General features: G+C 37.3%; 1 protein-coding gene across 1 annotated transcript in view; it reads left to right on the forward strand.

The window, feature by feature from the left end:
• Nucleotides 1-12711, forward strand: part of LOC150098133 (NBAS subunit of NRZ tethering complex-like) — a 1063858-nt gene that overhangs the window by 45229 nt on the left and 1005918 nt on the right. The window contains exon 2 of the mRNA XM_090406267.1: nucleotides 1822-1864. Within this exon, the coding sequence (XP_090262393.1) occupies nucleotides 1822-1864 (43 nt within the window). The remainder of the gene's footprint in view (nucleotides 1-1821; nucleotides 1865-12711) is intronic.

The following is a 12711-nucleotide window of genomic DNA, read 5'->3' on the forward strand; positions in this document are numbered from 1 at the left end:
TATGCAATTCTCCATGTAAAATATATCCTACATGTTCTTTTGAAATGCCTATAGTCTCACCAATTTCATTCACTTTGACTTGCCAGTCATGCAACACCATATCGTGCACTTGATCAATGATTTCTGGTGTTGTTACACTTTTTGGCTGTCCTTCATTGCATCATTTTCAAGGCTGGTACGGCAACTTTTAAACTCGGCAACCCATTTCTTAATTTGTTGAAAACGAAGAAGAAGAGTGTCCATAAACTTTTATAAACTTCGATTGAATTTCCTTTGGTGTTAAACTCTCTTTCTCTCTTTTACAAAGAATCTTATAACCGCATGATACTTAATTTTATCCATTTCAAGGGATACAGACAACAGTTTGCTTCAGACAGCTGTATGAAACAAACTACTTGATAGAATGACTTGCAATTTTACATGAATGCTTATGACAGATGTACCAACTTAGAAACGAAAAGAATCTTGCCATTAGTGTTGCAATCTATGGCCGAGGCCAAGAACTTTTCAGACCATCCTCATATGATTCTTAGATTTGTCCAGTGTTTACCAAGTTCCTACAGCTGTAAGTTTTCATGCTGTGGCTGCACAGGAGAAGGTTGACATCAGAATTCCCTGAACACCTGTTGCTACCAAGATATGAATCGCTACTTGCAGAAAGGGGGATGCTTTTTTTTGCAGAAGTAGCTTTTGAGATATTTTACTGCTGATTAAATTTGAACAATACCAGAGATTTTGAAAGCAATGGATTATAAAAAGATATTAGGCTTTGTTCCTGTAAAGTTGGCAAAAATTGACATGTCCCCTTTCTGCAGTTAGCAATTCATGTATTGCCTTGGATACCCACCAGAGAATATTGATACCCATCCATTGGATGGGTATCAATATTCTTGGATACCCATCCATCAGAAGGCCACATTACCTCAAAGCAAATGTAGTAGTATATAAATTTGAATATATTAAACTGCATCAGAAAACATTTATTCTTCGACTTTCGACCCAACAACATAGAATTCCCAGTCAGATGCACTAGGTGGTGCAATTTAGACTTTTAGGACTTGTTATGTTTCTTCCCATTAGTTTCTCTTACTGATATTGTAGCACCTGCATGCATGTGTCCTTGTGTATCGTTCACTAATGATGATGATGCCAATTTCCTTGACTTATTATTCTTTCACCAGTTCTTTCATTTCATTATTTGTATTTTGATAATCCTTTGCTACATCACACAACTGTATTTTCATCTGCATCTTCTTTGACATGCATTTTTCTGTCTTTCATCAATAATATTCACTACCTTTGTCCCTTTTTATAAAACCGATGCTTGTGGCACTTAGTTTTGAAACTTCCATCATATTCTTGCTATTTCACTCTCTTGTTGTTTTGCTTTCAGTAATGAATACTTAAGACATATGTGGAGCTGTATCTCAAATCTTTAACAGTAAATTGCTAAATGATGTTTTGACTGCCACTGTTTTGTTGTACGTTGGTACTATATCAATATTTGAAGAGTATATGCAGTAAGCAGTTCACCAAACCAAGCACACTCATAAACTCATTCGGGTGAGAAATTGTAATTATGACTTATTTAATAGTGGTTGGATAGTTATGAAGGTTATCACAGGTACTGTTTTTGATTAGGTTGGAGATTACTGATAAAGGGGGAGGGGAGGAAAACTCATATATAAAACTAACATTCAGAATTTTGAAGTAAAAACAAAAGCTGTTATCTTTTCAACAAACTTAACAAAATAAAAATAAAATAGCCTACTGACATTCTTTAAACAGGTATTATAATTGAAAAATTGTATTACTTTATAGGGACGAGGAATCCAAGAAAAGCTTGATGATGGACAGCATTCAGGTTGGTGTAATTATCCTGAACTAGAAAAAATTGTAGAAAATTTTAGCTTTAGAAAACTTGCAGTTTGGAAAACTCATTAACATTAAATATTATGCCTTTACTTTTGTTGGTTGCATGTTACATTTTTGTGGAAGGATAATAAATATCCATTATTTTACATCAAACTATACATCTCAGCTGGTGATCCCCAAGGTAATGCTTGGTGTATACTCCCAGTAGATTAATGTGGTTGGTAAAGTATGTTAGGGCAAATCACCTGATATATGGATTTTTTTAAAACTGATTACAATAATAATAAAAAAAAAAAAAATCAATTTCATACATTTAAAATTTCCAAACAATGAAGTCATCCTTCTTGGTAATTTCAATATCCATAATTCTAATTGGCTCCTTTTTTTCAAATTTCACTGACGAAGCAGGAAGAGAGGCAGTGATTTTTGCTGTAAGCAATGACTTAAAACAAATCATCTCCCTACTCGAATTTTGACAGTCCTCTTCACTCATTCAACTGTCTAGATCTTTTCTTAACTAGTTTCCCTTCAGGTATTCTGTTCAAGTGACTGCTCCTCTTGGCAGTTCAGATCACAGTCTTATCCAAGTTTTGCCACTGGTGGAATGTCCTTCCTTCAGCCATTCAGAACCTTGCATGCTCTGGCATTACAAGTGTCAACTGGAAGGACTTGTGTGACTTTTACTTCTCTTTTCCATGATCAGACTGCTGTTTTCATTCTTCAGATTTAGAGATCTGTTATGATCTTGTTATAGAAATAATCTATATTGAAATGAAAACTTTAATTTCTCACTCTTTTCAAATTCCCCAACTCATATCTAAACCAATGTTCTCCAAAATGTGTGTTTGGGTTGGCCAAGAAAAGCAAACAGCCTTTCACAAGTGGTTTGAGACCAAAACACCAGCTTCATTCATAGCCTACACAGTTGCTTGTAAGACCTCCATTAAAAGGGCAAAGTCTAAATTCAACAAAGATAAATATAGATAACTTACTGTTTACTCTACTGGCAGTCATGCTTTGTTGGGTGTAACTTTTGTCCATCTGTGCTTCCTCCTCTATCTTATCCTAACAGTAGCATTGTAACATTACCTTAAGACAAGGCTGATGTCCTGGTTTCATTCTTCTCTTCCAACTCTTACATAGATGACATTGCAAATTATCTTCTTCCTTGCCTAGAACATTGCATCTTGTGCCTTCTGTGACCTTCTGCCAGAAGGGCATCAGAAGAATCTTGAATAACTTGAATACCACAAAGGCAGCTGGTCCTGATGGAATCACATCCATTGTAGTTCAGGAGATGATTTGATCTGTTGCTCTTACATCAGTAAGACCTATTAATTAATTACATTACTTTAGACCTATTGTCAAAGTAATGGAAAAAGTTATCAACAGTCAGCTTCTCCAACACTTCGAGAACTGCCACTTACTTAGTAACCAGTATGGATTTTGACACTCTTGATCCGCAGGTGGTATCCTGGCCTATGTTACTCGCATTTGGATCAATTCCATGGAAAGGTTTGAAGAAACCTGTCTTGACATCTCCAAGACTTTTGATAGGGTCTAACATTGAGGGCTTCTCAACAAGTTAAAATCATTTGGATTACCTTTGTCCTTGTGTAAATGGATTCTCAGTTTTCTCTTAGATCGATCCCTAAGTGTAATGGTGAATGATGGTCTCTCCTCAGACATTCCTGTCAATGCCAGCTTCCCTCATGGTGCTGTCATTTTGCCCACCCCTCTTCCTGATTTATATAAATGACCTGCTCTCATTGACTTCAAATCCTATTCATAGCTTTGCTGATGAAAGCACACTCCAGTCATCCTACTCATATCATAAGCCTTGCAGTGCTGAAACACCTTATTCTTCAAGATCATCTATAATAAGTTCCCTGAACACTGATCTTCACACTATCCATGATTGTGGTGAAAGCAACCTAGTCAGTGGTGGGATTCAGCCGGTTTGCACCGGTTCGGCAAAACCGATACCTAATTTTTTGTTGAGTTTGGCGAACCGGTTGTTAAAATGGCACTTGTAATCAGGGTTCTCCTTAAGGTGGATGCCTTGGCAGCTGCCCAATGTGGAAATCACAAATTTATATTCCTTACTCTTTTTTAACTTTGATCTGTGCAACAGCATAGTCTAAGCGTATGCTTGTAATGTTCATTCCGTCCATAGGTGAAAAAAATCAGACGGAACTATGCTTGTAATATTTATTTATTCATTTCATAAAACTCGTTATACTTTTGATGAAATACTACATTTCTATTCCCTTGCGTTTGTTACTTCAGTAAACAAACATATAATGTAAAGAGGAAAAGTGCCAAACAACCAGCCAAACAAAAAGTGCCAAACAAACAAAATTGCAAGTGCCAATCAAGAAGCAATATGGAAATATCTTAAATAACAGTTTTATTGTTTTTTGTCAGGTATTATTTAATATTTTTTCATTAATATTTTTAAACTCTTTCTTATAACATAATCTAGTTTTATGTACCTCTTTTATTGTTCTTATTTAAGTATTAACTGTATGAAATAATAAACTACCTTTCAGTATATCGTTTTTTTATACTTAAAATGGTCATTAGGGCAGCGAACCGGTTCTTAAATTATTTGAATCCCACCACTGAACCTAGTCAGTTTCAATGCTTCCAAAATGCAGTTTTGTTTGTTTTCCTATAAAAAAGACCTCAGATCCACTCTGCTTACTTTTGATAATGCTGAGCTCAACAGTCAAGACCAAATTTCTATTTTTAGCCTGACTCTTACTCCAAACCTTTTCGGCACAAAAATCATATCACTTCTATAGCATTAACAGCTTCCAAAAAACTTGCATCCTTTTCCAGTCAAGATGGTGCTTCTCTGTTGGATGATTAGTCACTCTACAAGTCCCATATCTGACCAACATTGGAATACTGTTCTCATTTGTGGAGTGGTGCACCTAAGACCCCCCCCTCCCCCCACATACACACCAAAAATCTTGATGCTGTTCAGAAAAGGTTCAGTGTATTCACTGCAAACTCCAGCTGATAAATGGTACTTCTCTTACAGACTCTCCTCAGCCACTATCCCATAGAAGATTAATTTCTGCATTGTGTCTCTTCTATATTTCCATGGTCATTGTTCAGCAGAACTAGCAACCGTTATGCCACTTTGTAGGAACTCATACTACAGCTGCTCAGCATCCTTTTACAGTTGAACTGCATACTCACAGAACCTGCTATTCTCAGTCATCTTTCATCCTTCCGCCTTATTTCTGTGGAACAGTCTCCCTCATGAAGTATTTCTAAAGGACTTCAATCTTCAACAATTCAAGAAGAATATCAATAGATTACTGTATTCCTGAGCCTGTCTTCATATGGCATCTGTTTGCTATAGGTTCTTTTGCCTTTTGTGTGTGGGATAAAAAAAAAAGTTCTTTAATTATCAATATACGTTACACACAATTATACTGAAGTGGGCTTTCCTCTAAAGTAGGTTTAAAATGTATGCCATAACACAGCTCATCAGCTTATATTATAGATGATATAAGATTGGTGTTTTGATAGGCTTTTCTCAATGGAAATGTCCTGTTGACGAAAGTAAAAGAGATTGCAATTACAAGGAACTTGATTAAACACCTGAGATGATGGTAAATAGAAGACTATTTATCCTTGGTGGATGATAACAAAAAGGAAAGTGTGTTGACCAGAAAAAAACGTGGATACTCGATTATATTTTTTTGAGGATTTTCAACGTTGGTTTAGAGATTCCAGGAACATAAGGAATTGGAACCCTCTCTAGTCTAGGTCTGTAAGAGTTGAAAATGCATTGAATCTTTTGTAGGGAGAAGTTCTTTTGTGTAATATGTAGGATGTTGTCAAGTTCTAGTTCAGATCATGAGGAGTGGAGCAAATGTGAACTCTGTTCAGCAAAGTTTAGATGCTACTAATTTTTTGAGATGGATGATGTGTAATAAATAGAACTAGTCAGTACACCAGAGAAGAATGTCCAAGAAGGGTAATCGCCTTCATTTTCTATCTCTATGATGAATTAGATATGGGGATGTAGTTTCAGTTGTTGATTTTATTTAGGATAGAATTTAGGGCATCTTCAAGGTGAGGTCATGTGGTGAAAACAGTGGCAGCCAATGAAATTTTAAATGGGGGTGCTGCCTATACAAAATAAAAAAAAAATTCTTTTTTTCCTAATTAGTAACCAATTTATTAGTAAATAAATCTGTAGATTTATTTATTAATAAATTGGTTACTGATTAGGGGAAAAAAAAATATTTTTTTATTTTGTATAGGCAGAACTCCCATTTAAAATTTCACCAGCTGCCACTGGGTGAAAATATCATACACATAACATACCCAGAATGATAGTTGAGATATATGGATGAAAATAAAGTGTCTTCTAGATGCTGAAGGTAGAAATTGGCTAAGGCAGGAGAAAGAGGGCTCCTTATGAAAGTGGCTTTTCTCTACTTGTAGAGGTTATTTTAAACAAAACAGCCAGAGAGAAGAGAGAATGACAAAATAACACATTGTGTCTGGAGGAAAAGCCTGTGATAATTGAAGAGATAAGAGTTACAGGAAGAGGAACATTTGTAAATCAGGATTGAATGCCCAAACTACCTATGATATCAGTAGGATCTAAGGATAATTTTTTAAATTTTTTTTTTATTTTGCTTAAGAAATCTGTTTTTTTTTTTTTTTATAAACAAGCAGGAATAGCCAATCAGAGCCTGTAAGAGTTAAGATTTTTTTTTTTATAGAGTAAGTAGCAGAGTCAGTACAGTCAGTGATGGATCTAAGAGGAACACTTTCTTTTTGAATTTTTGGCAGACTGCAGAAATGGTCTGCCAAATTCAGGGTTTTTACCAAATTGCCATGGAGGGGTTCTATCGAAAAATGGATCTTCAGTTTTTTTGATAGCATCTTCATCCAAGTTGACAATTTCATCCATTAGAGTATTCAATTTATTGATCTGTCTGTTAGTGTGGGGTTGTAATCAATGGCTTTGTTGCATAAAAGAAGGAAATTTACTGTTGTGATTAAAGATCTTCCTTCGTCAGCTTTAGTAATATTCAAATGGTTATTGTGTCTCAAGGATTTGAAAGCTTTAAACTTGGAGAGGGATTAGACGAGTAAAGCTTAGTCTTGAGCAGCACAGAAAAAACTTCAAGCTGGAGGTTGTTGGCATTATGACTGGAAAGAATAGATAGTTCTACTTTATGTAGTGGAGGAAATCTAGCTAAGGAATTTACTTAACTATGGCAAAATCATGTCCTTTGAAGAGAACGAGTGTTTTTCTTTAGGAGAGAGAGAGGATGTTTGGAAATGTTGACTATTCATTTTTTATCAGGGTTGATATAAGCTGGTTATTGCTTAGACAGGAGGGAGTCAGACCTGCTGTCAAGAAGGCATCTGTGTTTATTGAAAAGCAGTGGAGAGACTGTGAGATTCATAGAACTACATTTAATAGGTAGGTGTATAACATAGAAGTAATCATCTCCTATAGTGCAGAAATGTGATAAATGTTAAAGAAGAGATCCCATTTGCCCACTGAAATTGATTATATATGAGGAAGAGGGTGGTGCTAATGTAAATTTCATGGGGTTTCTTTCAGTCTAGCAATAGCTCTGTTCACCTTGTTGAACAGACAAGTAAACCAGGGGTTGAGTAATCAAGGTTGAGTAATTGAGTCTTGAGTGGCATTTATGACATACTTGAAACAAAAAAATGAAACACATAGACTCATGAAGTTTGTTAACACTTTATTATATCAAATATTTTGATTTAAATCTAACAGATTTTCAATAAGCAGACATTTCATACAAGGAATAATTCATCATAATATATTAATAACAGAATCATGTTAATTTAAATATCTTTATTTGTAAAATTTTCGGCTAAGTTTCATAGACTGTCAATACAATTATAGGAAAACACAAAAAAGAGAACAACTCAATTGAGAGTGCATGATATGTATACTGTTGGCTTCAGGAGAATAGCTCCATCTGCATTAATCATCATCATCAAATTCCTGCCATGTGCCCTCAAGGGGTGTACAGGACTACATGAAAAATTTACATCATTACTAACTTCCTATGTACAATTTTCCTCCAGATCAGTCTGTTAATTGTCAAGACTCCAACATTACCAGATCTTATATTTCTATCGTTTAAGGCACTTTGTACCGTATCAATCCACTTATATCTTGGTCTTCCTCTGGGTCGTTTTCCTGCCAACTTGGCAGAGAACACTTGTTTTGCTAATCTTTCCTCACCCATTCTGTTTAAGTGACCATACCACCTGAGATTAGCTCTGCAAACACATTCCTGGACTGACAATGTCAAGTTCTTTCCTAATATCCTCATTTTTAATATGATATTGCCATTGATGCCATCTGTTCACATCCCCTAATCTTTCTCAGGACTCTCATATCTGTGGTCTCTAGTCTTTGGTCAAGTGTTTTACTTCTGACCCAGCTCTCAGATCCATAAGTTAAAACTGGTTTGAACGCGGTCTTGTATACAGCTAATTTAGTGTTCCGACTAATTTCTCTTTTATTCCATATGAATTTATTCATTTGACTTCCTACTATACCAGCTTTATTGATTCTGTTGTCTATTTTTAATTTATCATCTTCACTAAAAATCGTGCCTTCTTTCTTCTTTCACTCTGCCTTATCCCATGTTAAATGGGGTCGGCGCACGAATCTTTAACCTTCCTCTTCCAAGTTCTCCGGTCCAGGGCATCCTTTGGACTCCATCCTTTCTCCCTAAGATCCTCTGTCATCTTATCCCTCCACCTGAGCTTGGGCCTGCCTCTTTTCCTCCTTCCTTCCAACTCCATATACTCCACTCGTTTACCAACATACTCCTCACCCTTCCTCTCAACATGTCCAAACCACCTCAGCCTACTTTCTTGTATTTTCTTGCCAATTGGTCCCACCTTAACCATCCCTCTGATGTAGTCATTTCTTATCCTGTCCTTCTTTGTCACACCACTCATCCATCTCAACATCCACATCTCCGCTACCTCCATCTTCCTCTCCTGTGCCTTGGTTATAGGCCACGTCTCCGCACCATGGAGCATCGCCGGCCTCACCACCATCTTATAGAGCTTTCCTTTCCTCTTACAACTCACTCTCTTGTCGCACAGGACCCTGCTCATCTTCCTCCAATTCATCCAACCGCATGTTATTCGGTGCTGTATTTCCTCATCCAGGTCACCATTCCTCTCGACAACCGACCCGAGGTACTTGAATTTCTCCCTGAAATTAGCCTTTCACCCTGGAGTCGTATGACGATATCCTCATCACTCCCCGTTGACATATATTCAGTCTTCACCCGGTTAATTCTCATGCCGCTCTCCTCCAATGCTTTTCTTCACTCTTCCAGGGTATTTTCAAGCTTCTCTCGGGATGATTCGCATAGAACAATGTCATCGGCAAACAGCATGCTCCTGGTGCCGCCTTCTTGACATCCTCCACTAGTACATCCATGACCAGGTCAAAGAGGTAGGGGCTCAGAGCTGACCCTTGGTGTAGCCCTACGACAGTAGGGAACCCTTCTGTCATGCCGACACTAGACCTGACCTGGGTTTCTGTTCCCTCATACATCTCCTTCACCAACCTCATGTACTTCTCCGACACCCCCCCCCCCCCCTTCTTCCTCATACACCTCCATACCTCCTGCCTGGCCACTCTGTCATATGCCTTTTCCAGATCTATAAACACCATGTGCAGATCCACTTGCATCTCTCTATATTTCTCCATCAATCGCCTTAGCACAAATATTGCATTCGTTGTCCCTCTTCCTGGCATAAATCCAAACTGCTCCTCACCAATTTTCGTTTCCTGCCGTAACCTTGCTTCAGTTACTCTTTCCCATATTTTTAATGTGTGCGACATCAGCTTGATTCCTCTATAGTTGCCAGAGTCTTGAACATCTCCTTTTCCTTTGTAGATTGGGACGAGAATACTTTTCCTCCATTCCTCTGGTATCTTTTCCTGTTGGGCTATTTTACACATCAGATCCCATAACATATCCACGCCCTCACTGCCCAAACTTTTCCATACTTCCCCAGGTATTTGGTCTGCTCCCACAGCCTTTCCATTCTTCATTTTTCTCAGTACCCAAACCACTTCCTCTCTAATTATGTCTTGCATCGGTCTCTCATTTACCTCTCCATCCTTGCACCTCTCTCTTGGATTCTCCTCATTTAGTAGTTTTCGGAAATATTCTTTCCAACTTCCTCTGATTTTGTCCTCGTCTTGTAATACTACTCCTGAGGCATCCTTTATCTGCTTGACTGATGTTATGTCTTTCGAGGCCTTATCTCTGGCTTTCGCTATTCTCAACAACTGAGCTTTGCCACCGTTTTTCTCCAGTTCTTCATAAACCTCATCAACTGCTTTCGCCCTTGCCACAACTCTCTTTGCATTTTTCTTTGCTAATCTGTATGCCTCCTTGTCGGCTCTAGTTCCAGTCATGTCCCATTTTTTCTTTGCCCCTTTCTTTTTCTTGATCTCCAACTGCACCTCCTCATTCCACCACCATGCCTCCTTATCCTCAGGTGGTCCCTTTCCTGATGTTATACCAAGCACCTCTTCTCCAATTTTTCTAATATTCCAACTATTAACGTCCCACCATTCTTCCACATCCTCTGGTAATTTCATTTCTTTCAATACCTCTTCTTTAAACTTATTCCTTGGTCCTTCCTCTTCCAATTTCCACCACTTTATTCTCCTCTGTACCCACCACTTCCGTCTATTCCAAAAATTGTGCCTAAGTAGGTGAAATTTTTACTTGTTCCACAGGTTCTCCGTACACAATGCAGTTGACATTTTCAACGATTCTGCCTATTTTCATTGTTTTTGTCTTTTTATTGCTGACCTTCATACCGTATCTATTACAGCAGTTATTCAATTTAGTCAAGGAATCTTGTAGACTCGTAGCGGATTTATTTAGAAGTATAACATCGTCCGCATAAAGCAAAGAGCTGACATTAACATCTCCAATTTTGATATCATGTTTAATACCACTTTCCTTCATAATGTGATCCATATAGATAATGAATAACAGAGGGGATAATGTACATCCTTGTCTCACACCAGATTTAACATTAAACCATCTTCCTGTACTTCCTTCAATTCTAATTGCTGACTTAAATTCAAATAAAGACTAAGTATTGCTTGATATAATGCCCTATTGACACCATATAACTGCAGCGTATTGAATAGCTTCTCTCTTGGCACCTTGTCATATGCCTTTTCCAAATCAACAAAACTTAAATACAGATCTTTGTTATATTCCCATGCTTTCTCGACTATTTGTCGTAAAGTGAAGATCTGATCCTGACAGCCTCTATTTGGCCTGAATCCAGCTTGTTCTTCACCAAGCTTTTCTTCTACAATTCATCTCAACCGTTTCACAAGTATACTTGCATATATCTTACCAGGAACACTCAGTAGGGAAATACCTCTGAAATTCTCACATTCAGTTTTATTTCCCTTTTTATATATGGGTACTATTAGAGCTCTACTCCAATCATCGGGAATTCATCACTGTGTCCTGGCCTTCTGAACTATGCAGTTCAGAAGACTTTTATACCACCATACTTCAGCATTTCTGGTCAAATATCATCTACTCCTACTGCCTTTCCAAGCCTTTGATGGCTTTTTCTACTTCAAGTATGGATATGTATTCCTGACTGCATGCCTGGTCAGTATTTTTTACCACTGTGCTGTCATCACTGCTTGTTTCATTTAGCAGTTTTTCAAAGTAATTACTCCATACTTCAAGGATATCTATCTCTCCCGTTTTCATGTCACCTTTATCATCTCTAACTCCTTTTACAGTACTCTTTCCTCCATTTCTAAGCTTCTTCAACAACCTCCCAAATATTTTGCCACTTCTTGATATTTATTTTCTATGTTCTTGCCAAAGTCCTCCCATGAGTTTCGTTTAGCTAGTTTTACACAGTGTTTAACTTTTTTACATTTGTCTCTGTATTCGCTAAGAGCACAAGTTGACTTATTTGCCAGGATCTTTTGATATGCTTTCTTCTTTTCCTTCACTGCTTCTTTAACTTCCTGTGTCCACCAGGGAGTTCTGATTTTTTTAATCCTTGCAGACAACCTCACCACATGCCTCTCTAGCTGAATCAATCAAGGTTTTCTTCAAGGCTTGCCATTGAATCTAAAGTTTGGTTCCTGTTCTCAAACTGTTTCATTTTTTTCTTCAATAATCTTTGTGTATTTTAGTCTGCAGTTCACATCTGAGAGCTGCTCAACTTTTATTCGCTTTAAAACTTTCTTACATGTTATTCTTTTCAATATGAAATTCAATTTTATCCTGCTCAAGACTAAATAGTGATCACTTCCATTTCAAATCCTCTGTACACTCTGGTGTCCTGCACTAGGGAGAAAACATCACTATCAATAATAACATAGTCAATGAGACTTTTCTTATTTCTTGCCTCTTCTCTTCATGTGAATTTGTGCACATTTTTATGTTGGAACATGGTGTTAGTAATAACCAGTCCATGTTCTGAGCAGAAATCCAACAAAAATTTCCATTATTATTAGCTTTGTTCTTTTCTCCAAATTTTCCCAATATATTTTTGTATGTCTGACAATCATTTCCTACTCTGCTATTTAGATCCCCAACAAGGACCAACTTTTCCCTTTTCATTGTGTCAGATGCTTTCTCTAAATCCTCAAAAAATTCCTCCACTTCTACCTTAGTAGAACCTTCTCTGTGACCTAGGCACAAATAAGTCTCATTGTCCAGTTCCCCATTCTGATATTTGCCCACATTACTCTACTTGAGACTGCCTGCCATTCAA

This window comes from Typopeltis vanoorti, chromosome 16 (assembly GCF_054136105.1).
Source record: "Typopeltis vanoorti isolate ZY-2024b chromosome 16, IOZ_Tvanoo_1.0, whole genome shotgun sequence".
Classification (NCBI taxonomy): domain Eukaryota; kingdom Metazoa; phylum Arthropoda; class Arachnida; order Uropygi; family Thelyphonidae; genus Typopeltis; species Typopeltis vanoorti.